Source organism: Acipenser ruthenus, chromosome 23 (genome assembly GCF_902713425.1).
Source record: "Acipenser ruthenus chromosome 23, fAciRut3.2 maternal haplotype, whole genome shotgun sequence".
NCBI lineage: Eukaryota > Metazoa > Chordata > Actinopteri > Acipenseriformes > Acipenseridae > Acipenser > Acipenser ruthenus.
In genome coordinates, this window is record NC_081211.1 from 9,742,436 (window position 1) to 9,769,939 (window position 27,504).

Sequence of the window (27,504 nt, forward strand, 5' to 3'; positions counted from 1 at the left end):
TGCATCTATATATACTGTTGTGCTGGGATTCAATTACTAATTAATTATTCACTTGAATCCCAGCACGTGAATTAATTCTGTGCAACCCCGTGTTCACATATTATATTTTAAATGCACGTGCGTGATGTGCAATCCCGTGCCTAAATACAAATATACACTTTTTAAATACACGTGAAACACAGACCCGTTTATATCCCGTGTACCAATGACTATACACCAACATTTACACACGCAACATACAACACATAACACACAATTGCACACAGGGGCGGGGCACATTGCCACAGTAATACAGTCATTTCTTAGCTGTTCAGACAGAGGGAGGATGCAAGCACCCGAACCCACCAGGTTAAACCACAACAACATCAATAAATAGAGCCTGACAGCGAGAGCGAAACAAAATGCCAAAACATACATTTATTTAATGATTTAATGTATTATTATTATTATTATTATTATTATTATTGAACTCAATATAAAAGTAGCAATATGTATACAACACAATATGGTTACTGAAACTAATTAGCCACACATTACACACCCAGGAGTGACTGAAATTAGCTGCTGTTTACAAAAATGATAATACTAAGAGTGAGAGGACGGCTATTTCAATAACCATTAAAAGCCTATATATTATTATTATTTAACAATGTGTCCCGGTTTGGAGCTTTGAAAATCTGGTCACCCTAGGCAACAGCGTGACTGGATTGGAATCGCTGGTCTAAACCGGGAACTGTAGAGTGCAGGATCACAGCAGGATGAAGGATTGCAGCGCTGGTAAAATGGATTTCTTGTTAGACAGAGTTTCATAGTCGCGCCCCCCCTTACTGACTCGCGCACCACTGGCCTGGACATCCCGTTCCACCCATTCGGGGGCTCGTCCGGGTCATTCGGCTGCCCTCATTCGTGGAGTAACTACTGCACTGCACTACATATACACATTCCTGTTAAAACTGCCACTGCAATTTCAAAATACAAAGTTCTTCCACAACCTCAAAAACTCAATCGTAAGATATACACAGCGCTTGAAAAAATAAAAAAAAAATCACAGAAACTTTCCAACAAGAAGCCTTTGGCAATGTCTTCTTTGTTTCTTTTTAATTATAACTGCAAATGAATAGTTACAGTCAGTGCCAGTGAGGTGACGGTCTGACTCCAGACATTTAAACACTCTATCAGAAGATATTCAGTAGAAAAGAATCGGAGGAACTAATACAAAAAATAAAAATCACAGCGTCAGTTTCATCTGCTGTATGCCACGACACATCACCAAGAAATGTGACACAGGCCGCCGCCCACACTCCGCCTACAGACTTGCTTTCACTGATTCTGATTAGAGGGCAAGCTCTGTGGGGGGCGGATACCTGATCCTGATTGGCAGAGGAGGAGATTCTGTAATTAAATGGTTTCTGAGTTTAGTTCTGCACGACCACACAGCGACACTGCCTGAGAATGAGATATGTCGTTTCAAACACATTTAAAGACACCTATTTGGCCACTGGTTACCGTGGTCAGCAGAAGAGAGTTTCTTCTATGGCAGTACAATAGTAGCTAAATTGGATTTTCACATATCCAAGATAATCTGAAGACACCCCCCCAGTGTTATCTGCACTATTCTACAGCACCAACACTCACTTCTAGAAGAAACGGCAGCAGTATATTAAAAGATCATATGAAAAGGCCAATAGACTGATTTAAAAACAAGTGATATTCTTACTTTACAGAAAGAAAAGCAGAGTGCAGGTTATTGTAAAACACTGAATCGCTGTCCATCCTGTTCAACTGAACCGTCTTTACATCCGGGGCTGTGAATCATTCCATTCTTCTTGCACCGGCTGTGTATATTGATACAGAATGTACACACACACACACACACACACACACACACACTATATCTGTATCTATCTATCTATATACACACATACATGTCACTGTTTAAACTGAAACAGATACTCAATACAAAGCTGCATCCAGAAGTGTTCACAGCGTAGCCCGTTGCAGTCGGTGATAAAGCCGAGGTACGAGCCTGCCCTCTTCCTCCGTGACACTCCGTTGTCTGTCCTGCATTATCAGTCATTTCCGTTTGGTCTTCGGGCGGTGAAAGGAAAGCATTGCCTGCCTTGATAAATCCGTGCCTTCTCCCTTCTGGGGTCAGGATCTCTCCCCCTGGCCCTCACGTCAAGGTCACAGGCCTCCAGCGATGGAGTGGTCACATGACTAAACTGTCCTTGTCTCGTTGGAATCTCTCATCTTCCTCTCTGCCTCTCTCTTGTGGCTCCTGTCTCTGCTTGGCTCCGGGGTCCTACGATCCATCCTTCAGCTCCGCGCTCTCTGAGGGAGGGGGTGGGGGGGCCTCTGAACTGGGGGACTGATCCCCCTCCGTCCCCTCTGAGAGAGAGAGAGAGAAGTGCAGAGAATCAGTTCAGACAGCTTATAGACATTCAAAAACACCAGCAAGGGCTTTCACAATTGAAACAATGGCCATTTCAGTTCGGGCGCGTCCTTTTTGTTGTATGTGACAAGACCTTAACAGTACCATTAAAAAACAATGCTAAGGAGAAAGAATTTTATTTGATTTATTTGTTATTTTTTATATTTAGAGCGCCCAATTATTTTACCCCTGTTTTTCACCCCCGTGTTTAGAATGTCCAATTGCATTCCCACACAGCCCAGGAGAACTGAAGGTTCAGTGAGCATCCTCCGATCCCACGACAAACCCAGCTTCCTTTTCTACACCCAGGAACTCGAGAGCAGACGTCAGCTAGCTACCGGCCTTTACAGGACAAAGGCTAGCCCTGCGGGTGCCTGCTAGAGCTCACCAGGCACCTGGCCAGCAGGGTTTGCTGTAGTGTGATGAGGAGAAACAGTCCCTGTTGGTTTTTGCCTCCCCAGGAGAAAGGGTTTTAACCAGAATATTGAGACTTTTTTCACAGTACATCCCATTCAACTCCACTTACATAAAATGTCAAGAAACAGCGGGGCATAGTACTGGTCTGAGATGCTCTGCTGGTTTTATAACATTCCACATCAGGGCCAGTGTTACCGACAGAGTTTATCAGACTGATTCATAAAGACACTTGTTTCAGACACTTGTTAAAAGTTTTCGTGGAAACTGCAAACTTGATCTCATTAATAAAAATAGTGTGAATAGGGCCCACAGACACAAGTGAGTCAGACAAACACAGATAGATTCATGCTGTCAAACAGACAGACACACAGACAGGCAAGCAGACAGACAGACAGACAGAGACACACAGACAGGCAGGCAGACAGGCACACAGACAGGCAGGCAGACAGGCACACAGACAGGCAGGCAGACAGGCACACAGACAGGCAGGCAGACAGGCACACAGACAGGCAGGGGTGCTGCACCTGCGAGTGTGAGTTCAGCCAGTTTCAGGGGCAGGTCGGAGGGGGTGACCCCAGCAGGTGACCCCAGGACGTCCGGCAGGGCGTTGCGGCGGCCCGATCGGCCAGAAGAGGCGAAGTCCAGCACTGGCTCCAGCTCCGTCATTGCGGGCGGTCACTCTGCGGCTGCGCACAGGCCTGGGGTCAGCATGGAGAAAACGACTCAGTTAGGAGCAGCTCAGAGCAGTGAAATAGGTTTCTGAAGCACTTCACATGACACACACAGCACAGCTCTACAGCTGAGAGCAGTGAAATGAGTTTTTGAAGCACTTCATATGAAACACACACAGCACAGCTCTACAGCTGAGAGCAGTGAAATGAGAGTTTCTGAAGCACTTCACATGAAAAACATGTCACCAGTGACAAACGCTATCAATGGGGTTTAAATAATTTGTTGTAATTAATTGTCGAGTTAATTGAATTATTGCACTTTAGTATGAAATGTTGTTGTATGTTCACTTATTATTATGATTTTATATTTGTTTAGATGTTTAATAACGCTGCACAATATTATAATTTCTGTTTGAATTATGTTTACATGGGACTTCTGTTTTGGGACGTGATGGAATAGCTCTAGAGGACTTCCAAGGAGCCGAATGACCTCATTAGAGCCACCAGGCTGAATCCATCCTTACCTGTTAATAAATAATTACCACGCTCCACAGTGGCGCCCTGCCACCTATCCCCCAAATATTGAATTCAATGAAAATCAGCAGCAGAGACGCGGCCCGTCCCCCAGAGCATGACTGTGCTGGGGGAGAGAGCCCAGCCTCTCCAACTCGACCACTCACCCCGCAGAACTAAATACGAACCGCTCAGCACTCAGGTAGGGAAAAACACCCTACTCACATATTTTAAATTTGTTAGGGGGAAACCTCAGGAAATCCGTGGCTGAGGGCAGCCCTTCCTCCAGGCTCTAAGCGGTCGACTCCCGTTTCGGCCTCCCAGCGCTTGACTGAGCAGCCGAAACAAAAAGCAGCGACATGAGAGCTTTTATGCACTTGCTGATGATGTATTGGTTAGGGGAGGATTTTCCTTTGCAGAAAAGCAACCAAGTTTACAATACTTACCTGTCTGGTGGTCCCTGCTCATCTGTGTGTGGTTTGTGGTGGCCCAACAGAATATAAAAATGACCTGTGCAAGGGAAAAGAGAAAGAAAATAAGGTTAATAGTACAATATACTTAGCAGGGTTTCATAGGCGGCGAGTATAAGAGGCTCGGGGAAATAAATTGCCCAAACCCTCACAAGAAATTGTTCTGACCAACACAAAAAATATTTGTGAGAGAAGAAGATCGATGTTTTTTCCCCGCAAGCACGCAAAGCAGGTCTAACAAACATATTTCTCATTTTACTGCACAACTGCCAGACCGCTAGGGCAGCTGGGATATCAGAATCAACACTGTAGTGCAGATACAGGATTTGGTTGCATTTCAATGTCACTGGAGGAGACGATGCTTGGCTGGTTTAACGTCTATTCTTCCCGCAGATCTGAGCCCCTCATACCCTTTTTCACTCATTCCCTTGCTTGGAACATCTTCACAATTTCTACATTTATTCAAATTGCTGTTATCTATACAAACAGCTTGATACAAATCTGACTTTACAGAACTTTACAGGCAAAATATTTTCGTAGCATACTGTCTGTTTTCAGGCACCATTGTTTTGTGAGAATTTGATAACGGACACTACAGTCAGAAACTACTTCCTTCGACTGTTTGAACAAATGCCACCTTTCAGAACACTGTTTGTGGTGCCAGATTATGAATGTTTCTGAAGCTTTTTCTTTAAATTTTTCCAGTCCTTCACTCCATTGTCAGTGAAAGCGGGGTCTTGTGAACTTCTGAAAAAGTGTCTGCAAGGAAAGCAGAAAACCGCAACTGCCTGCTTACTGTACTCTAAATATGAAAACCTATTTTAATATTCTGATGAAAATGAATGGTTTTGCTTACAAAAGACAGTTTTCAGATACACAGGTAAACAATGCTGTGTTGCAGTATCACCAAGGTCCAAAATACAGATTTAGTTGCATTTCAATGTCACTGGAGGAGACGGTGCTTGGCTGGTTTAACGTCCGTCCTTCCCGCCGAACTGAGCCCCATATAGATATTCAAAAGTTTACTGTAAGAGTGCAGTATTTTTTTTTTTGCAAATATACCTTATGAAATATGTTGAATGCCCCTTGATTATAAGTACGATAGTAAGAGTGTGTTTACAAGCTACTAGTCAGTATTAATAGTATTAGGAGGCTGTGTGGTCCAGTGGTTAAAGAAACGGGCTTGTAACCAGGAGGTCCCCGGTTCAAATCCTAGCCACTGACTCATTGTGTGATCCTGAGCAAGTAACTTGACCACCTTGTGCTCCGTCTTTTGGGTGAGACTTTGTTGTAAGTGACTCTGCAGCTGATGCATGGTTCACACACCCTAGTCTCGTATCTTGTACTAGCCTACAGATGCCTTGACCAGTCTGCACCCAGCTACCTCCAGACCCTCATCTCTCCCTACACCCCCACTCGACCTCTCCGCTCCGCCTGCACTAGAAGACTAGCTCTACCACCGCTACGCTCCCCTGCCTCCAAAGCCCGCTCCTTCTCCACCCTTGCTCCGCAGTGGTGGAATGACCTTCCTACAGATGTCAGGACTGCCCAGTCCCTGACCACATTCCGGCGCCTCCTTAAGACTCACCTCTTCAAAGAGCACCTGTAGAACTCCTCTGTTTGTATCCTGGGACACTATCACCCTTCATGTAAATGTGCTTTATTTTGCTCTTATCAGCCCCTATTTTACTGCATTTAATCCTGTACTTCAGAATACTGTAATCTGCCAAGTTTTTAACCTGTAGTACTTTGTATTTAATCACATCCTGATGTAACTATCACTATTTAATCATATCCTGATGTAACTATCACTATTACCTGCTGTATTATTGAATTGTGGTTTGTCAAACTTGTACTTTGCTTGAACAAAAGTTATTGTATTTCTTGCTCTTATTGTATTACTTGTATTGTAACGCTTGAAATGTTTTTGCTTACGATTGTAAGTCGCCCTGGATAAGGGCGTCTGCTAAGAAATAAATAATAATAATAATAATAATCTTGTAAAGATCTTTGTGATGGTGGTCCACTATGAAAGGCACTAAATAAAAAAATATTATTAATTGATTTAAATTGGTGTGCAGTGATGGAAATGGTGTGAGAAATTGCTGTACTGTAGGACTGCAGAACAGGTTAATGGATTTTAAGGTTTTAAAAACAGTGCAGCTTGTTATCCTGACTGTGTTTCTTATTTGCTTAAATAGGCAGAACCAGTTTTACAGTACAAGCTAGTGCTGTGTTAAACTTCATTTATTTGGCCGCCTTATGTTGGAAAAAAAACAAATGTCAAATATCTATGTCGTGGTTTCGGGGTCTGTTTTGTGCTATAAATTATTATACAGTACAAATTCTCAAAAAGACGCAGGACAATGAATCCGGTTTACAGTTTCTATTTGTGTCCGTCAGTCTGAATATTTTTCAAACTCAACACAATGAATGAAACTATTCAGAAAGTATTCAGATGCACTAGTAACAGAGTAATAAAAAATAATGCATGTCTTTATATATATATATATATATATATGTATGTGTGTATGTGTATCTTACTGTACATCGTTGGGTTCAATAAATGCAGGGGGGAAAGTGTGGAATAGCCTCCCCAAACGAAAGACTCACGCGTCGCCTATGCAGGGTTTCCCTGTAATCATACATAAGAGTATCGGTGACACACACAGCACGCACGCACGCACGCACACACACACAGCTCTGCAAACTGAGAGCAGTGCAATTATAGTTTCTTTGAAAAAAAAGAACTAAACATTGTAGAAAACGGATTGAAATATGGAACATAGTTTTCCAGAATCTACATTACCTGAAACACACTCAAATCACAGCCTTGTAAAGACACGTTACACAGAACTCCACACTGAGGCTTTGCAATGTGCTTCAGAATCTCTATTAACATCAGGAGCTGTGTTCTGGGACTTTACAAATGAACGTCACTCTTGGGAAACAGTCACACTGAGACAGACGGCACTAAGACTGAGACTGACGGCAGAGACCAAATCCTTTGCACAGCTAACCCCCCACCCAACCCTGTTTTTCTAATTTGAAAAAACAAAACAAAATATTTGAAGTAACTTTCAGATAAAAAATAAATACAAATACAGCACAAAATATGAATGTGAGACAGCAAAAAGCAAGGCTGCACGTGTCCTTGGTGCTTCGCTTTATGTGTTCATAACATCACTGTGCTGCTGGACACACCAGTTCCACAGCCTGTATCATTCTCGCACTAAAGCAACACTTTCAAACAGCAGCCTGGAGCAGGGCTGTCAACACAGGACTCGCTGAGCTCACAACAGGAAGGCTGGACAATCTCCAGCGAGTCAAAGTGAAAAAAACAAGCGATGTTGTATGTGTTTAAACATGTGACAGCAGTGCCGTGTGAAGCCTGTTTGTGATGTGGAGTGTGTGTGTGTGTGTGTATTTACTTGTATAGCCTGTTTGTGATGTGTGTGTGCGTGTGTGCGCGTATGTACTTCTTTACAAGTGGTCTGATATCATCTTTTATTTTTGTCTGTGTATTTTTTTGTTTACTTTTGAGGTCTCTTAAAGAACTCCCTGAACAGCTCCGATGAGGGTATTCTGCAATAGTATCCAAGTTGTTGAACTGAAACAGGTACCACTGTGCTCCACCAGAGGGGGCTAGTGCGGGGGGGGTCTCCTCAGTGCAGGGGGGGGGGGTCTCTTCTCAGTGCAGGGGGTCTCTCCTCAGTGCAGGGGAAGGTCTCCTCAGTGCGGGGGGGGGTCTCTCCACAGTGCAGGGGGGGTCTCTCCTCAGTGCAGGGGGGGGTCTATAGAAATGGGTGTGTCTTCAGATATACTGTAGAGCAGATTGAATTAAGAAGACATTTCTTCACACAGAGTGGTGAGGGTATGGAATGGGTTACCTAGCCCTGTGTGTGCTGAGGCAGTCCATGGCTCCTCTTGCTGTGAGCCTCTCCTTGTGGTGGTGATGTGGTAGTGATGTGATTCAGGCACACTGTCTCACTGTTGCTGCCTGAAGCCTTCTGTTCCTGCGGAGCGTCTCCTGCAGACACACACCCTGCCGGACACAGTACAGCGCTCACTAAATAATTCCCATGAATCTCATCTAATGGACAGTGCTTACAGTACAGCGCTCACTAAATAATTCCCATGAATCTCATCTAATGGACAGTGCTTACAGTACAGCGCTCACTAAATAATTCTCATGAATCTCATCCAATGGACAGTGTTTACAGTACAGCGCTCACTAAATAATTCTCATGAATCTCATCTAATGGACAGTGCTTACAGTACAGCGCTCACTAAATAATTCCCATGAATCTCATCTAATGGACAGTGCTTACAGTACAGCGCTCACTAAATAATTCTCATGAATCTCATCTAATGGACAGTGCTTACAGTAGAGCGCTCACTAAATAATTCTCATGAATCTCATCTAATACTGTATGTGTTGCCATCACTTCGTAGAGCTCACATTTTCCTATAAAAAGAGGCACACATTGTGTAAACATGTACTTGACTTGTTATGGTATTTTTTTCATAGCATTTATAAACAATGGTGCTGGCGACCGTCTCTTGCACTCTTTGCGATGCTGTGTGTGTTTATTGTAACACCATTGTGTTTTCCTGGTAGTCAGTGCCACTGAAGTCTCCAGACAGTGTGGAGATCAGGCTGATCGATGTGATCGATGGTCTTTCTCTGATGGAGCCGGTTCACAGCTGAGCGTGTCTCTGTCTGCTCCTCTCCCTGTGTCAGCCCAAGGCCTATCTACTTTCATCCCTCACTCCCTCCCCCTGTGCCTGTCTCCTCAATCTCATCCCTCTCTCTCCTCCCCTCCCTCTCTCTTTCTCTCCCTCTCAGTGTGTGGTGTGGTGTCGAGAGTCACAGCACTGCCACCTGGATACATGACACTCCCGACTCACTGTGGGGCTGGCTGCTTGTCTGCAGTGGGGTGATAATGCCACCAGTCTGTTTCCCCATTGATGATGCCGACAACCACTTTTACTCTTGTTTGTGTCTTACTGAAGAGTCTGCACCCTCAGAATGGATTTTCTAGAAACCCACTTTCCCCTTTCAGTAATGTCTCTCAGTCATTATATATTTGGGATATGTTCAAAATGCAATTATCCAGGATCCCTTCTCTAAAAAGAACATGTTAAAGTTTTTGGTAAGTTTATTACACAGAGGTATTTTTAAAATGAAAGAATGAAGCCATCATAAACGTTAAAGACAAAAGGACAGCCGGTGTGCCTACTCTCAAACACTCGAGTGCTGTCTGAAGGGATGTCTTGTGAAGACAGCTCAAAACAGTCTTAGTTTAAAACAGTACTTTGAAAACGAGGACAAACTGCTAACCCTAAACTTCTAAAACTGTGAAAAAAGATTTGATCGAACTGCAAACTTGATTAGATCAATCAAACAGGGCTTTAAAAAAACAGTCCTTCACAAAACTGTCCTTAAACCTTTTTAGACCTGGGCAGGTATTGCAAATTACAGGATATTGCACAGCTAGCAGCCATTTAAATGAGTGATGAAGCAGTTTCCAGTCTGCCTGAACAAATTCTAGCACGGAAAGACAACATTGTTCTCCATAAGACACAATAAGGATGTAAAATAATCAACTTTAAGAGCTTGATTTGGCTTGTAATGAATCCATGGGATTTTAATGAATAATGCAGTAATACTTACAGGCATCTTTCAATCCTGTCAACAACCATGCTGGCATCTCCACCTGCCAACTTCCCACAATGCTCACTGCATGACGAGACTTTATAATTGCAGCGAGAATAATCAGCTCTGTATTGACATGTTTCCTGGAAGCTTCACAGGTTTGCTAGGTTCAGAGACTCGGTTTTATAGGGGGCGAGGCTGGCGTTTGTACTGCTGCAATAATCTCTTCACTGCCTGGCACAGTGCCACTTAGCCTTTGTAAAGTATAAAACCCTGAGCACACTGCTATTAAAAGTGTGCAGGACAGCGCCCAAGCACTTAGACAGTCTGCTGGAGATGGAGGGATTTGTGCTTTACCTTGAAAACGTTGGTGTGACACAAATACAATGATTCTTCGTTGTAAATCACCCTCCCGACCTGTGAGGGTGCTAAGCAGCGAGTTCCTTGGACGGGCTGGCCTGACAGTTCTTTCCCAGGGTTCAAGGGAAGTCAGCCAGCCAAGAAGGGGGTGAGACTCTGTTGCAATAACGCATTGACCCGGAAGGGAAACGACGTGGCAGCCGCAGACTGGAGAGGCGGTTGCACTTGTTTACCAAAGGGTCATGTGCGACAGCATAAAAGAGGATGGAGAATCGTAATCTGTTCCTTCATTTTGGTTTTTACATATTAAACTGAGAAGGCCTGTGAGAGACCCCCTGTACGAGAAAGCAGTATCGTGAGTGTAACCAAGGCTTTAACATCAACTGATCCCCTCAATCAGCCCTCGCAACATTATCACTGGTCCGCTTTTTCTTGTGTTCAAGATCTTTTCGTTCTGTGCTTCTTTAGGGTCCTCATTCAAAAAATGGAGACACTGATGTACTGCTGTGTCTGTCTGTCCATCACACTCTGCATGATGAACATGACAACTCTTCATCTGCACCAATCTTCAGCAAGCTTTTATCATTTCCAGGGTACCTGAACTAAATGATGATCTGACCAGCCGAGCCTCTGACATGTGGTAAAATATGCTGCTGTGTAATAGTGCTGTACAATGTACAAGAGTGCTGTGCCTCATTGCTCTCTTTTCTGAATCTTGAAAATTTCCCATAGCTATCTCAAAGGCTGGCTCTTGAAGCATCTCCAGTGAGTTGCGACAGAGTTTGTTTTGTTAACATTTAACAGATTTGTTTTGTCTTCCAGGAAAGAAACAATGGGAATGTTGCCAGCAAACGTTAATCAACAGCAGAGAGCTGGTCATGCTATTAAGAAAGAGCAGTCAGTTTAATTTTATAAGCACTACAGACAGATGCGCTATAAAACACTGCGTTAATGTAACAGGCAGGGTTGTGTGATACAGTGCTGTTATGGGTTCTGTCCCGTCAGTGAGATAACCATGAAAGCAGACGAGCCCGGCTCTTTGGCATAGTGGTTAAGATGCTCGCTTGTGGTGTGCAGGGTTGCTGATTTGTGCCCAGCCTCTGCCCTGTTACTTTAATACTGAAACCAGTCAACAAGACAGGCATTAAACTCCACACTGCCATAACAGTATTCCATTCCAAAAAATACTTGAAACTAACCCTATAAACCATGTGACAATTGTGACCTTTCAACTCTGTAGTAATACACAAGCAAGTTGAAAGGTCAATGTCATGTGATTTTGAATATAGTGCTGGACCGTGTTTTTGCAATAATCGAGTGACTTGCATCAGAACTGCAGGACTGGAAAATGTACGATGCTCAAGAGCGCTATGCGATGCTCAAGAGGGCTGTGCGATGCTCAAGAGGGCTGTGCGATGCTCAAGAGGGCTGTGCGATGCTCAAGAGGGCTGTGCGATGCTTTTTCGTTATTTGCTGTGAAAAAAACAATAAAACTGGAATACACGTTCAGCATAATATGTGCATCATTCATTTTCAAAAACTGTTGTTTCTATTGATCTAATGAGTGACTTCAGTGCGACAGCCAGGCACACAGAGGGGTACAGTATGGCAGCAATGACACAAGGGATTGCTGTAGATAATTATTGTACCCATTAGCCAGCAACCAGCTTTCCTATTTATACCACATGGAAACGTATTTCATTGAGTACATTTTGTACAAAGACGCTACAGTTAAGTGTAACCTAGCAACGGCACAGGGTTCTCATTGATGAAGAGAGGCAGTTTCGAGCCACAAAGAAGGAGGAGGCATCTCTGTCACTCAATCACAGTTTACATCCAGTGCTATTTTTATTTGTACCCTAATCATGCTCAAGGCGAGCTAGTCAGGGTTTTAGGACGTGGTTCTCATTCTTTTTTATCAGATACAGTTTTTAGCAACATAGGAGGCATCACAGTATGCAGGTAGGGACTGAGCACTGAGCCTTTACATTCCTCAACGCAGCAAGCTGCCCGAGGGAGGTTCTTCTAAATCCATCTCGGATATATTCTAACAAAGAGTGGAGTGGAAGCTGCTGTTAGCAACCTGTACAGGACTGTCATTTCAATAGCTGTGCAGTCAGGCTGGCCTGAAATTGGCTTGATATCAAACAGTGGGCTGCCTGTCTTTATTACAGCTGGCAGACGTGTCATTTTTAGAAAGTCCTTTTTGACACATTTTATTCTTTTTCCTTTTTCAATCCTCAACGCTGCGGGAACCGCTGCCCGCTCTTTGATGAGAATCTGGAGTCTCTGTGACTCTCCGTTTCCCTGTGAGCGGCGCCGTGGGGACAGTTCCTAGCTGAAGCAGAGGGGCTCACAGTGCAGCCCGATGCACTCTCTACAGTCCTGCTCTTTGATGAGAATCTGGAGTCTCTGTGACTCTCCGTTTCCCTGTGAGCGGCATCTCTGGGTCTTTACGACGGTCCTGGCAGGGCAGCGCCTTCACAGGCACTGTCTTGTAGTTAAAGGGTTCCGTAGTTGTCATCCTGGAGGAGTGGATGCTCTCCTCTTCGATATAAACACAGCATGCTTTTTGAGCTGCAGGCAGCCTCCCCAGGCACCCCCCCCCCAGCCAATCCAGACCTCCCGATCAGACCTCCCGAGTCCTCCCTGCCACATGCCCCAAGGAACAGCCCCCAGGAAGAGGGATTCTGCAGTTTGAAACTAGCATGGTTACCACCCCCAGACCCACATTCAAGTTATAACCATATAGGTCAAAATTCACAAAGCAGGTTCCCCCAGGAATCAAACTGCTAATGTTGCAGAACAAGCAAGAAACATCTTTACTGCATGCAGCGCTTTTAAATGAATCTCCTGAGGTGTTAATTTTAAGGTTTTTTGCATCAATGTTAGTTAGCACTGTGGTAAATGTGTCCATCAAGGTTCATGTGTCCAGATCATTACGTGTTCCACAGCTAATGCTGTTAAAATGACAAAAACATAAACCAGTTTCAGTGACAATGTTGAAGACCTGGCAGATTTGACAGAGAGCGAAACAGGGTGCTCAATTGGCAGGTGCTTCCCTCACCAAGTCTGCACAATCCACGGTCATTCTGGTGGCTCAGTCCAGAGGGAGGGTATTCTACATGCTAGACATGCCGGAGCCAGCTGGACTTCAATCAGAAAGTTAAAACTGGCAACACTCATTTGACTACACAGTGATTGGGAGAGGAAGAGTGAAAACAGTACAGCATTAAAGGAACATTACGATTCCACTGCCATGAACACGTTCCTTGACCCAGCATGTGGAACGGTAGTGTTGTGTGATACACTGCCATTACATGACTGCCATTTTGTCCCGTCGGTGAGATTGGGGGGGGAATGTAAGGATACGCAGCCATAAAGTCTGATTTTACTGGTCGCTAGAAATGTGGGGTATGTAAAGAATGGTGTTCACCTGGCATTCTGCACCCGCTATCAAATTTGCACTTTGCCATCAGTAATCCATTAAAATGAAATGCATTTAAATGAAGAAAAGAGCATGGAACTGGGCAGGATCTGCATACTAAGCGGAAACAAACATTATAATGTGATGTAAGGATTTTGCCTTGCACCCTCCAAAATCTTTACACCTCTTCTTACAAGGTGCAAACCACTGTAGAAGCGAGTAGTTAAGAGCTGTATAAAAGCACACACCTGCAGAAACCTGTCGTTGGCTTCAGGATGGCTGCTGTGGTACACTTCCTGATGTGGCGACACTTGGCTCTTGTTGAGGAGAGGCAGGAACACGTTCGGAGGAGAAGGGCAAGACGAAGAAGACCTTGCATTTCTATCCCAGGGTCACTTTATTTGGGATGCCGGAGGATGCGGTGCTAAAGCGTTATCGTCTCACTCCGCAGGTCATCCTAGACCTAATAGCTGAATTGAGGGATGAGCTAGACCCCAGCGTCAATCTAGCAGGGTTGAAACTGACTCTCGCCCGAGGCAAATCAAATCTGATGAGAATGTCTGTGTCTCAGTAGTCCTCTGGAAGAGTACTTCAAACAAATATATACATATACTCGCACGTTCAATCTAGTGTTCATTGAGACCCTCATTATCAGAATTGCGGATCATTATTCATGCGTGTTGAGTAATTTACATTGCTCTTAAGCTTACAAAGGGCACAGTACAAATGAATTGCCTGGCCGCAATTATTTGCACTGCGCCTATCCTTACATCACCCTCTAGATGAGGTTAAAAGCTATACCCTGGAGTGCAGAGACCCTGGCTCTTCATTGTGGTTAAGATGCTCTAATGCGGTGTGCAGAGGACCCTGGCTCTTCATTGTGGTTAAGATGCTCTAATGCGGTGTGCAGAGGACCCTGGCTCTTCATTGTGGTTAAGATGCTCGCTTGCAGTGTGCAGAGGACCCTGGCTCTTCATTGTGGTTAAGATGCTCGCTTGCAGTGTTCAGAGGACCCTGGCTCTTCATTGTGGTTAAGATGCTCGCTTGCGGTGTGCAGAGGACCCTGGCTCTTCATTGTGGTTAAGATGCTCTAATGCGGTGTGCAGAGGACCCTGGCTCTTCATTGTGGTTAAGATGCTCGCTTGCGGTGTGCAGAGGACCCTGGCTCATCATTGTGGTTAAGATGCTCTAATGCGGTGTTCAGAGGACCCTGGCTCTTCATTTTGGTTAAGATGCTCGCTTGCGGTGTGCAGAGGACCCTGGCTCTTCATTGTGGTTAAGATGCTCGCTTGCGGTGTTCAGAGGACCCTGGCTCTTCATTGTGGTTAAGATGCTCTAATGCGGTGTGCAGAGGACCCTGGCTCATCATTGTGGTTAAGATGCTCTAATGCGGTGTTCAGAGGACCCTGGCTCTTCATTGTGGTTAAGATGCTCGCTTGCGGTGTGCAGAGGACCCTGGCTCTTCATTGTGGTTAAGATGCTCGCTTGCAGTGTGCAGAGCACCCTGGCTCATCATTGTGGTTAAGATGCTTGCTTGCAGTGTGCAGAGGACCCTGGCTCTTCATTGTGGTTAAGATGCTCGCTTGCGGTGTGCAGAGGACCCTGGCTCTTCATTGTGGTTAAGATGCTCGCTTGCAGTGTGCAGAGCACCCTGGCTCTTCACTGTGGTTAAGACGCTCGCTTGTAGTGTGCAGAGCACCCTGGCTCTTCATTGTGGTTAAGATGCTCTAATGCGGTGTGCAGAGGACCCTGGCTCTTCACTGTGGTTAAGATGCTCGCTTGCGGTGTGCAGAGGACCCTGGCTCTTCATTGTGGTTAAGATGCTCGCTTGCGGTGTGCAGAGGACCCTGGCTCTTCATTGTGGTTAAGATGCTCGCTTGCGGTGTGCAGAGCACCCTGGCTCTTCATTGTGGTTAAGATGCTCTAATGCGGTGTGCAGAGGACCCTGGCTCTTCATTGTGGTTAAGATGCTCGCTTGCAGTGTTCAGAGGACCCTGGCTCTTCATTGTGGTTAAGATGCTCGCTTGCGGTGTGCAGAGGACCCTGGCTCTTCATTGTGGTTAAGATGCTCGCTTGCGGTGTGCAGAGGACCCTGGCTCTTCATTGTGGTTAAGATGCTCGCTTGCAGTGTGCAGAGCACCCTGGCTCTTCACTGTGGTTAAGACGCTCGCTTGTAGTGTGCAGAGCACCCTGGCTCTTCATTGTGGTTAAGATGCTCGCTTGCGGTGTGCAGAGGACCCTGGCTCTTCATTGTGGTTAAGATGCTCGCTTGCAGTGTGCAGAGCACCCTGGCTCTTCACTGTGGTTAAGACGCTCGCTTGTAGTGTGCAGAGCACCCTGGCTCTTCATTGTGGTTAAGATGCTCGCTTGCGGTGTGCAGAGGACCCTGGCTCTTCACTGTGGTTAAGATGCTCTAATGCGGTGTGCAGAGCACCCTGGCTCTTCATTGTGGTTAAGATGCTCGCTTGCAGTGTGCAGAGCACCCTGGCTCTTCACTGTGGTTAAGACGCTCGCTTGCAGTGTGCAGAGCACCCTGGCTCTTCATTGTGGTTAAGATGCTCGCTTGCGGTGTGCAGAGGACCCTGGCTCTTCACTGTGGTTAAGATGCTCTAATGCGGTGTGCAGAGGACCCTGGCTCTTCATTGTGGTTAAGATGCTCGCTTGCAGTGTGCAGAGGACCCTGGCTCTTCATTGTGGTTAAGATGCTCGCTTGCGGTGTGCAGAGGACCCTGGCTCTTCACTGTGGTTAAGATGCTCTAATGCGGTGTTCAGAGGACCCTGGCTCTTCATTGTGGTTAAGATGCTCGCTTGCGGTGTGCAGAGGACCCTGGCTCTTCATTGTGGTTAAGATGCTCGCTTGCAGTGTGCAGAGCACCCTGGCTCATCATTGTGGTTAAGATGCTTGCTTGCAGTGTGCAGAGGACCCTGGCTCTTCATTGTGGTTAAGATGCTCGCTTGCGGTGTGCAGAGGACCCTGGCTCTTCATTGTGGTTAAGATGCTCGCTTGCAGTGTGCAGAGCACCCTGGCTCTTCACTGTGGTTAAGACGCTCGCTTGTAGTGTGCAGAGCACCCTGGCTCTTCATTGTGGTTAAGATGCTCTAATGCGGTGTGCAGAGGACCCTGGCTCTTCACTGTGGTTAAGATGCTCGCTTGCGGTGTGCAGAGGACCCTGGCTCTTCATTGTGGTTAAGATGCTCGCTTGCGGTGTGCAGAGGACCCTGGCTCTTCATTGTGGTTAAGATGCTCGCTTGCGGTGTGCAGAGCACCCTGGCTCTTCATTGTGGTTAAGATGCTCTAATGCGGTGTGCAGAGGACCCTGGCTCTTCATTGTGGTTAAGATGCTCGCTTGCAGTGTTCAGAGGACCCTGGCTCTTCATTGTGGTTAAGATGCTCGCTTGCGGTGTGCAGAGGACCCTGGCTCTTCATTGTGGTTAAGATGCTCGCTTGCGGTGTGCAGAGGACCCTGGCTCTTCATTGTGGTTAAGATGCTCGCTTGCAGTGTGCAGAGCACCCTGGCTCTTCACTGTGGTTAAGACGCTCGCTTGTAGTGTGCAGAGCACCCTGGCTCTTCATTGTGGTTAAGATGCTCGCTTGCGGTGTGCAGAGGACCCTGGCTCTTCATTGTGGTTAAGATGCTCGCTTGCAGTGTGCAGAGCACCCTGGCTCTTCACTGTGGTTAAGACGCTCGCTTGTAGTGTGCAGAGCACCCTGGCTCTTCATTGTGGTTAAGATGCTCGCTTGCGGTGTGCAGAGGACCCTGGCTCTTCACTGTGGTTAAGATGCTCTAATGCGGTGTGCAGAGCACCCTGGCTCTTCATTGTGGTTAAGATGCTCGCTTGCAGTGTGCAGAGCACCCTGGCTCTTCACTGTGGTTAAGACGCTCGCTTGCAGTGTGCAGAGCACCCTGGCTCTTCATTGTGGTTAAGATGCTCGCTTGCGGTGTGCAGAGGACCCTGGCTCTTCACTGTGGTTAAGATGCTCTAATGCGGTGTGCAGAGGACCCTGGCTCTTCATTGTGGTTAAGATGCTCGCTTGCAGTGTGCAGAGGACCCTGGCTCTTCATTGTGGTTAAGATGCTCGCTTGCGGTGTGCAGAGGACCCTGGCTCTTCACTGTGGTTAAGATGCTCTAATGCGGTGTGCAGAGGACCCTGGCTCTTCATTGTGGTTAAGATGCTCTAATGCGGTGTGCAGAGTACCCTGGCTCTTCATTGTGGTTAAGATGCTCTAATGCGGTGTGCAGAGGACCCTGGCTCTTCATTGTGGTTAAGATGCTCGCTTGCAGTGTGCAGAGCACCCTGGCTCTTCATTGTGGTTAAGATGCTCGCTTGCAGTGTGCAGAGCACCCTGGCTCTTCATTGTGGTTAAGATGCTCGCTTGCAGTGTGCAGAGGACCCTGGCTCTTCATTGTGGTTAAGACGCTCGCTTGCAGTGTGCAGAGCACCCTGGCTCTTCATTGTGGTTAAGATGCTTGCTTGCAGTGTGCAGAGGACCCTGGCTCTTCATTGTGGTTAAGATGCTCTAATGCGGTGTGCAGAGGACCCTGGCTCATCATTGTGGTCCTTGTTTATTAAAGACGTGTATTTCAAGTAACATCACAGACTGTAACATTCCCATTGTGATAGCTCTAATCTAGGTACATGGAAATAAACTCATCAGCATCACGTTTGCTTTGTCATGCAGTCCAACAGTCCAACAGGCAGCGCCTGGCTCCGTTTCTAGACTGTAAACACGTTCATTTGGGTAAATGTTCTTTTATTGCTGGCACAGAAGGAAATTGGTGTTTTATTACCCGGTCTGACGAGATCTACTCTCCATCATTTTATGCTTCTTGCAAAATGTGTACCTAATAAAACAGGATTGTGTGCAAAGTCTCAAACCTGGTCTGCACCTCAGACAAAATAACTCACTTTGAATCAAAACAGGTTTTGTGAAATAAAAGCGTATTGATAGGAACCCTGACTTGACAGAGGGACAGGGTCACAGAAAATGAAAGGGCTTGGCAGAATGTTTCTGACTTGACAGAGGGACAGGGTCACAGAAAATGAAAGGGCTTGGCAGAATGTTTCTGACTTGACAGAGGGACAGGGTCACAGAAAATGAAAGGGCTTGGCAGAATGTCATAAACAGCAAGAGCACCGAGTCACTCCAGGACACTGCTGGAGTTAGGGCCTGGGGCCTGAGGCACATCACAGTGTCTTTGTGAGTCTGTGTTCTTCTGTGGATGTCTGTGCGTGAGCTCTGTTTGTGTGTTTCTCTGTGTGTATTTGCATGTGGGCCTTTATATGTGACAAAAAGACTGAACATGGAGACTGAAACCTTTTCATCAAAGGCATTGTTTCTTGTTTGTCTTGGATTCTGATCTGATGGGATATTAATTTCTCAGAAAGTTGAATACGTGTAGCCTCTGTGAGTGGGTAAGTAAACGTGTGTGTATGCGTTCATGTGTGTGAAGCTCTACTTCTCAGCACCTGGCTACTCTGATGATGTCATCTCAGTCTCAATAGGTGCCACTCTGTGACCTCCATGGCAACCATGATGCAATCCATGGCACAGAGACCCCCTCCCTTCCTGAGGCCCGCTATTGAAAGTGCTCATTGAGATAGATGCCCCTCTCCCAAGGTAACCTGCCAGGGCTGCAGCCCCTCATGTCAGTGTGAACCCATTCCGCAGTCTGCTCAATGTGTTTGCAGAGTCCCGTTTTCAATGTGTTTGCAGAGTCCCGTTTTCAATGTGTTTGCAGAGTGTTGTTTTCAATGTGTTTGCAGAGTCCCGTTTTCAATGTGTTTGCAGAGTGTTGTTTTCAATGTGTTTGCAGAGTCCCGTTTTCAATGTGTTTGCTGAGTGTTGTTTTCAATGTGTTTGCAGAGTGTTGTTTTCAATGTGTTTGCAGAGTGTTGTTTTCAATGTGTTTGCTGAGTCCCGGTATGTTTTTTACTCTGCTGTGCATTTTGGGTGCAAAAGTTGTTTTTTTTTGTTTTTTTTTTACTTCAACCCAGAAAATAAATGTTTGCAGGTAAACTCCATTCTCCTGCCTTTATGCTTTAGCACTGGCAGCTCTATAAAGTAATGAAGCTGAGTGCCTCTGCTCAGCGTCTCTCTCTGTCTCCTGACAGTGAGAACACTATAAACAGTCTTTACCAATGAGCTGCACAATATAAATTCCTGAAATGAAACAGTGAAGGTTCATCCATTTTGTAGATCCACAGTGTAGTTTGATCACTGTCATCTATGATGTGTTAATCCAGTGGTTCTCAAACTGGGTCACGCAACAATCAGATCTGAAGCAGACTGTAACCAGGCGAGCAGCCCTGTACATTGTTTTGTTTATTTTTAGATCGGGGTCCCCCCCTCCGCCCCTGTGCAGATTGTTTTGTATTGTTTATTTATTTTTTTTGTATTTAAATGTATGACGGCGAGCGCCGTATGTTTTGGTATTGTTTTGTATTTTGACGGCGTAGCCATTTGTTATTATTTAGTAACGTGGATGGGAAGCCCCATCCACATGTTGTAAATAAAACCCGTGCAGATTGTGGCCGAGGGGTAATAGGATGATTTGCTAATTGGTTAAACCTCTCAGCCATGATATAAAAAGCCTGCAGCTCTCGGCACTCAAGGTGGGTGTTGTAGGTGCGGAGAGAGCGAGACGGAGATTGAAAACGAAAAACGAAACTAAAAGAAAATAACATAGGAACAGTGAAGGCAATCTGCCCAGCCTGACCTGTGTTTGATTTATTTTTTGTCCGTGATTTGTTTTTGTTTAAACCTTTTATTTTCGCTCTGTGAGCAAGTGTTTGTGTTTAAATATTTTATTTATTTTTAAATTAAAACGGCGCAAGCCTTTTGAACTGCAGTAATTCCCCGGTGTCAGTATTTTTGTTCCTGCTTCTGCCTGACGTCAGACCACTCGTCATCCCTGTCACACAGACCCACAGCAGGGTTAGTTTAGGAATGCAACAGTGTGTCTTTTAGCTTTATTAGCCATGCTTATGCAATATAATCTGAATTGAGGTGTTTAGGCTTCTGTATATCATTGATTAGTCAGACCAAAGGCTCTTCAAGGTTACCTTGGTTTGCCATGTTTATGAATATGCTTTACAATGCTTCCTTATGCTTTACCGTGTTTTAATTATGCTCTATTACACTTTGTTGTGCTTTTACTATAGGAAACATTTATAAGGGCTGCTTGATAGAGACCCAGGATGGAATGGCAGGCAGGGTGTGTTCAAAATGAGTCAACATGAAACATACTAATACTGTCAGAAAAGTGAGAGAGGGGTTAAGAATGTGTGCTCTCCCAGTGAAAGGACGCCACCCAGTAACAAACACATCAGAGACAAGATGGGCCAGTTCTTTCTCACTTACCAAAGGAAGATAAAGCTATGCTAAGTTTCAAGACAGAGAACTTGAAATGCATCTGCAAATATGATCATTTGATTGACATGAACATTCCTGCAACCATCTAAATTGAAGCAGACATTGAATTTAGGAGGCAACTCCCACATCCAACCTTTAATCAGTGGCAGATCTACAGTATTCAAAACAGGTAACTGTAAACCTCTTTGCAGTCAGTGCCTTGTCTTTGAGTTCACCTCCGCCTTTCCAACCTCAACTCCAGCATCACCAGGGGGGCTCTGATTTAAGAGATTGAGACAGCACCAAGTGCCCTACAGGTGAGGCCAATAGCCACAACCAAGCAGGTCGAAGTACTGTGATGAATACTTCTGTCAACAGTTGTTATTCTCTTGTAAAATGTTTTTTTTTTTTTTTTTTAATTGCAGTTGTTCTGACTGGAGAGTCAATTTCTTAATTAGCAATGCTTTGAACAATGCTTTTGGCAGACAATCTGGCAACCCTCCACTGCAGGCAGACCTGCAAATATTCATCAGTCTGGCACACTGCAGGCAAACCTGTGAATACTCATCAGTCTGGCACGCTGCAGGCAAACCTGTGAATACTCATCAATCTGGCACGCTGCAGGCAGACCTGTGGATACTCATCAATCTGGCACGCTGCAGGCAGACCTGTGGATACTCAATCTGGCACGCTGCAGGCAGACCTGTGGATACTCATCAGTCTGGCACACTGCAGGCAAACCTGTGAATACTCATCAGTCTGGCACACTGCAGGCAAACCTGTGGATACTCATCAATCTGGCACACTGCAGTCAAACCTGTGGATACTCATCAATCTGGCACGCTGCAGTCAGACCTGTGGATACTCATCAGTCTGGCACACTGCAGGCAAACCTGTGAATACTCATCAGTCTGGCACACTGCAGGCAAACCTGTGGATACTCATCAATCTGGCACGCTGCAGTCAGACCTGTGGATACTCATCAATCTGGCACGCTGCAGTCAGACCTGTGGATACTCATCAATCTGGCACACTGCAGGCAGACCTGTGGATACTCATCAATCTGGCACGCTGCAGTCAGACCTGTGGATACTCATCAATCTGGCACGCTGCAGTCAGACCTGTGGATACTCATCAATCTGGCACACTGCAGGCAGACCTGTGGATACTCATCAATCTGGCACGCTGCAGGCAGACCTGTGGATACTCATCAATCTGGCACGCTGCAGGCAGACCTGTGGATACTCATCAATCTGGCACGCTGCAGGCAGACCTGTGGATACTCAATCTGGCACGCTGCAGGCAGACCTGTGGATACTCATCAATCTGGCACGCTGCAGGCAGACCTGTGGATACTCATCAATCTGGCACGCTGCAGGCAGACCTGTGGATACTCATCAATCTGGCACGCTGCAGGCAGACCTGTGGATACTCATCAATCTGGCACGCTGCAGGCAGACCTGTGGATACTCATCAATCTGTCTGAGAAACAAGCCTGGCAACACAAACAGATCTGCAGCCAATCCACCCAATACGCTTAATACAGAGCTGGCTTGTTTCAGGCTTGATGAACAAACCCTGCCGACGCTATGAGCTCAGCTTCAGTAATGCTGCTTGCTTTTCTCTGCACTGCACAGTGCATGTTTCCCGAGTGTGTCTCATATCCAGTTCAACAGATACCTCTCCCAGTTCACTCTGCACTGCACAGTGCATGTTTCCCGAGTGTGTCTCATAATGTTTCTCTTTAATGTTACTGCTTGTAAAACAACAGGGTCCTATATGCATGTTGTTTCTGACACAGTAATTTAGAATTCAGTTTCGTGAGTGAATACAAGCATGGGAATACATTAACCCTTGTTTGTTCGAATATTCAGATATTTGTCCCAGCACTATAAAGCCTAATTTCCAGTGCGGGCCAGGGCGGGCTTGGGCAAGACAAATGGGCTTCAGTGCTTGTTCCAAACATGGCCAACCTCGGAAGTTCTTGTCCTGTGTCAAAGGTCACTGGGGGATTGTGGGATAGCATTGTGCTGTGTTTTACAGAAACCCATAGCAGTACTACGTTCAGAAAATAAAACGCCCAAGCAACAGATGCTGCAATTGAAAGAACGTTCATCGCTATTTTTATTTTCACTCTACATATGATTTTCTCCTTCTCACAACCCAATTGTCTGAACCCTCTAAAGGAAGACAGACTCAAAGTGACTGGGATTGCTCTGCATCGGATGATAGTGAAGATGGTTTCATTCCACAATGTAATGCATGTGTGGCAACTTTATTTTTGCTTTCAGTTTGTGTTTTCTTTAACATTAAAAAACTAAAAGCTTAAAGCTACTAAATGTAAAACAATAATCCAGCATTAATAAATGCCATACCCTGTACTGCTAAACGTGTGGAGGCAACATTTATTTTGGTGTTTGATGTACAGTAAACCCAATGGAATACACCCAGAGGGAATGTGTATCTGTATTCCGCTGTCGGGTTCTTATCCAGCACACGCCTCCCTGCTGTGTGATAACGGTTCAGATATACACAGAGCAGGGAGACTGGGCTCAGTGATTTAGTACAGACACACACACACACACACACACACACAGAGCAGGGAGACTGGGCTCAGTGATTTAGTACAGACACACACACACACACACACACACACAGAGCAGGGAGACTGGGCTCAGTGATTTAGTACAGTGATTTTACTCCCAGTGTGTATTACCCAGAAGAAACCCTCAGCAGAACCACATGTTTCGGCATTTCTGTGGCTGAACAATGAACCACTTATCAGGGCAGCAGTGTGGAGTAGTGGTTAGGGCTCTGGACTCTTGACCGGAGGGTTGTGGGTTCAATCCCCAGTGGGGGACACTGCTGTTGTACCCTTGAGCAAGGTACTTTACCCAGATTGCTCCAGTAAAAACCCAACTGTATAAATGGGGAATTGTATGTAAAATAATGTGATATCTGTATAATGTGAAATAATGTATAATGTGATATCTTGTAACAATTGTAAGTCGCCCTGGATAAGGGCGTCTGCTAAGAAATAAATAATAATAATAATAATAATAATAATAATATCAAGGCATTGTGCTACTTTCCTTCATGACATCCTGTATTGTAATGAAGGTGATGAAAAGCACAGGCACAGGTCACTGTCACAGACACACGACGTGATCACAATCACTGCATGTGAACAGGACAGTGCGGTTGCGAATTATTCAAGTTAGCCAGACAATACTATTAAACTTAAAACATCATGCAACATTACTGTACAGTCCTGCAACTTTACATTTTGAACAACATTTTAGGTTTGCCTGGCTAAAGGTTTCTGAGGAGTGCGTCCAGTTCTTTCAGGGAAGTTTCTAGGCACACAGGTGTATCTCTCATACATGTTTATCAGGGTACATTTGCAATGCAATGTTTTCCCGTGGTTATACTATGCATTCACCAGTATATCATGGTCTGCCTCGTTTAATATACTGTACAGAACACATGAGCCTGCAAACTCTCTCAAACACATCTCTGTGTGCTCACAGAACACATGAGCCTGCAAACTCTCTCAAACACATCTCTGTGTGCTCACAGAACACATGAACCTGCAAACTCTCTCAAACACATCTCTGTGTGCTCACAGAACACATGAACCTGCAAACTCTCTCAAACACATCTCTGTGTGCTCACAGAACACATGAGCCTGCAAACTCTCTCAAACACATCTCTGTATGCTCACAGAACACATGAACCTGCAAATTCTCTCAAACACACCTCTGTATGCTCACAGAACACATGAGCCTGCAAACTCTCTCAAACACACCTCTGTATGCTCACAGAACACATGAACCTGCAAACTCTCTCAAACACACCTCTGTATGCTCACAGAACACATGAGCCTGCAAACTCTCTCAAACACACCTCTGTATGCTCACAGAACACAGCAGCCAGCACAAACTGGGAATACTGGGAGGACCAACAGGCTACTGATTCCTTATGAGAACGCAACACTAAAATAACTCTTCCAAAAGTGCAGTGGCATGCATGTCACACATCTTAAACAGGACTAGATTACAGAGGAGGCTGGACTTCGTTACAACCATCTGGAACCCCCTAGCAGATATCAGATAGCTATAGTGATATATCTATATCTATCTATATATATATATATATATATATATATATATATATATATATAGATATATGTATATATATCTATATATATATATATACACATACATACATACATACATACATACATATACATATATATATATAGATATTTATTTATTTACACTGAATACTTGTTACCCTGTACGACTGCTTTTGTTAAAAGAACAGCAGGTTTCCCAGCATTCTGTGTGGAATCATGTCCAGTTCTTTGGGCTCCTTTTTGACCTGTTATTTCATAGGTTCTATACAACCACATACTTATATAATGAATATATAGCAGAAAGGGTTCAATTCAAAACTAATGGTTCAGAACCATTTCCAACCAAGTTGCGTAGTTTGATGCTTCATATCTCATAATTCCACTGCTGCTGTGAACGCTTCTATTTAGAACTCTGTTGTTCTGTACAGGAAGCTAAATAAACCCAGGGTCCCAATGGAAGCTGAGAGTAGGGTTCTATAGAGAACGCCCAGGGTCCCTGTATTCTTTACTCAGTCTCAGTTCCAAAGGGCAGCCCAACCCGTCACAGCTGCTTTTTATTGCCTCTTGTCTCAGCGCCACTTTAAACCCGCACAGTGAGGTTTCAGCAAGGTCACTCTTATGAACGCACAGTAATTCAGCAGTTTTCCCTCAAGCTTTTCTCATGGGTATACTATGCATTTACCACAGTTGGCCATGGTTAGTTTTGTAATATGCTTTACCGTACCATATATGGGCTTCACAATGTTTACCTATGCTTTACCATACATGCACTGTGCTTTATAAGAACATGGCTAGTTACCAGTCTCTAGTACAGCTCAGCTGTGCTGCTCTGTAAGAACATGTCTAGTTACAGTCTCTGGTACAGATCAGCTGTGCTGCTCTGTAAGAACATGTCTAGTTACAGTCTCTGGTACAGATCAGCTGTGCTGCTCTGTAAGAACATGGCTAGTTACAGTCTCTGGTACAGATCACCTGTGCTGCTCTGTAAGAACATGGCTAGTTACAGTCTCTGGTACAGATCAGCTGTGCTGCTCTGTAAGAACATGGCTAGTTACAGTCTCTGGTACAGATCAGCTGTACGTGTGTTTCTTTAACCCTTGTGCAGTTTCAGAGAACAGTTTTTAGTTTAATAGTAGTTTTTTTTTTCTCTCAACACCAAACAAAAACTTCCATTTAAAAAACCTAATTCAATCCAGACATCGGATTTATTGAGGTGGGAAATTCAGGTCGCAGTGTAAAGACGGGCAATTAATGAATTAATTAACTAATTCACTCATTCATTAAATGCATCAATAATTACATTGAGTCATGTTTGAATTCCAAGCAGTTTATAAGAAAATGAAAACGACAGTTTGACATTCCAAAAAAGCAAACATACATTTCTTTATACTGCAAATACATGAATGAATAAATCAAACAGAGAGTAACAGAACGTCACCTGCTAATACAGATGAAGCCCCTTCTTCACCAGACACCCTGTAAAACACCGCGGGGAGACCGACACTGACCCGCGCCCGACACATTGTTCAGACAGCATTAACCAGACCAGCTCGCCTCCTCCATCAAGCGAGCAGCAGCGATGCCAAATAAATAACACAACACGACAAACAGGCGATGTTACAATAGTACCCTGGGAATAGTTACTTACCAATTGCAGTCAAAACGTGTGATTTAACACAGAAAATCCGGTTATATTTTTAACCTGAGATTAGAACCAAATATATAATATATAGATTTAAAAAATCAGGGCAGCCTAAAATGCATTCAGCCAACAGGAATACCACCTCTTACCAGCGTCTCGGTACCTTTATTGAATACAGACTCCGCTTGTGAAATGCTCTAGCGCGGCGCTACCAACTACCAATACTAGAAGGGGGGAGTGGGGTCAATCGTACCAATACACACGTATGTTTTAAAACGTTTTTATAAGCACGTATAGACTGCATTGAACTGCACAGTGTATTTATGTTTTCACTTTGCTGTAGGGATTATTGTGATCCTTTGGGGATGTTATGTGGGACGGTAGGGCTTTGATCGCCCCCTGACAAACCCCTTTTCATTCC

General features: G+C 45.0%; 1 protein-coding gene across 1 annotated transcript; it reads right to left on the reverse strand.

The window, feature by feature from the left end:
- Nucleotides 1-391: 391 nt before the first annotated feature.
- LOC117964053 (cAMP-dependent protein kinase inhibitor beta-like) lies at nucleotides 392-27,255 on the reverse strand. The gene is made up of 4 exons (XM_034906306.2): nucleotides 27,090-27,255; nucleotides 4,479-4,542; nucleotides 3,373-3,546; nucleotides 392-2,388 (listed from the first exon to the last, which is right to left on the reverse strand). The coding sequence occupies exons 3-4, from the start codon at nucleotides 3,512-3,514 to the stop codon at nucleotides 2,303-2,305; spliced, it is 228 nt and encodes a 75-aa protein (XP_034762197.1). The 5' UTR covers nucleotides 3,515-3,546; nucleotides 4,479-4,542; nucleotides 27,090-27,255; the 3' UTR covers nucleotides 392-2,302.
- Nucleotides 27,256-27,504: the final 249 nt, after the last annotated feature.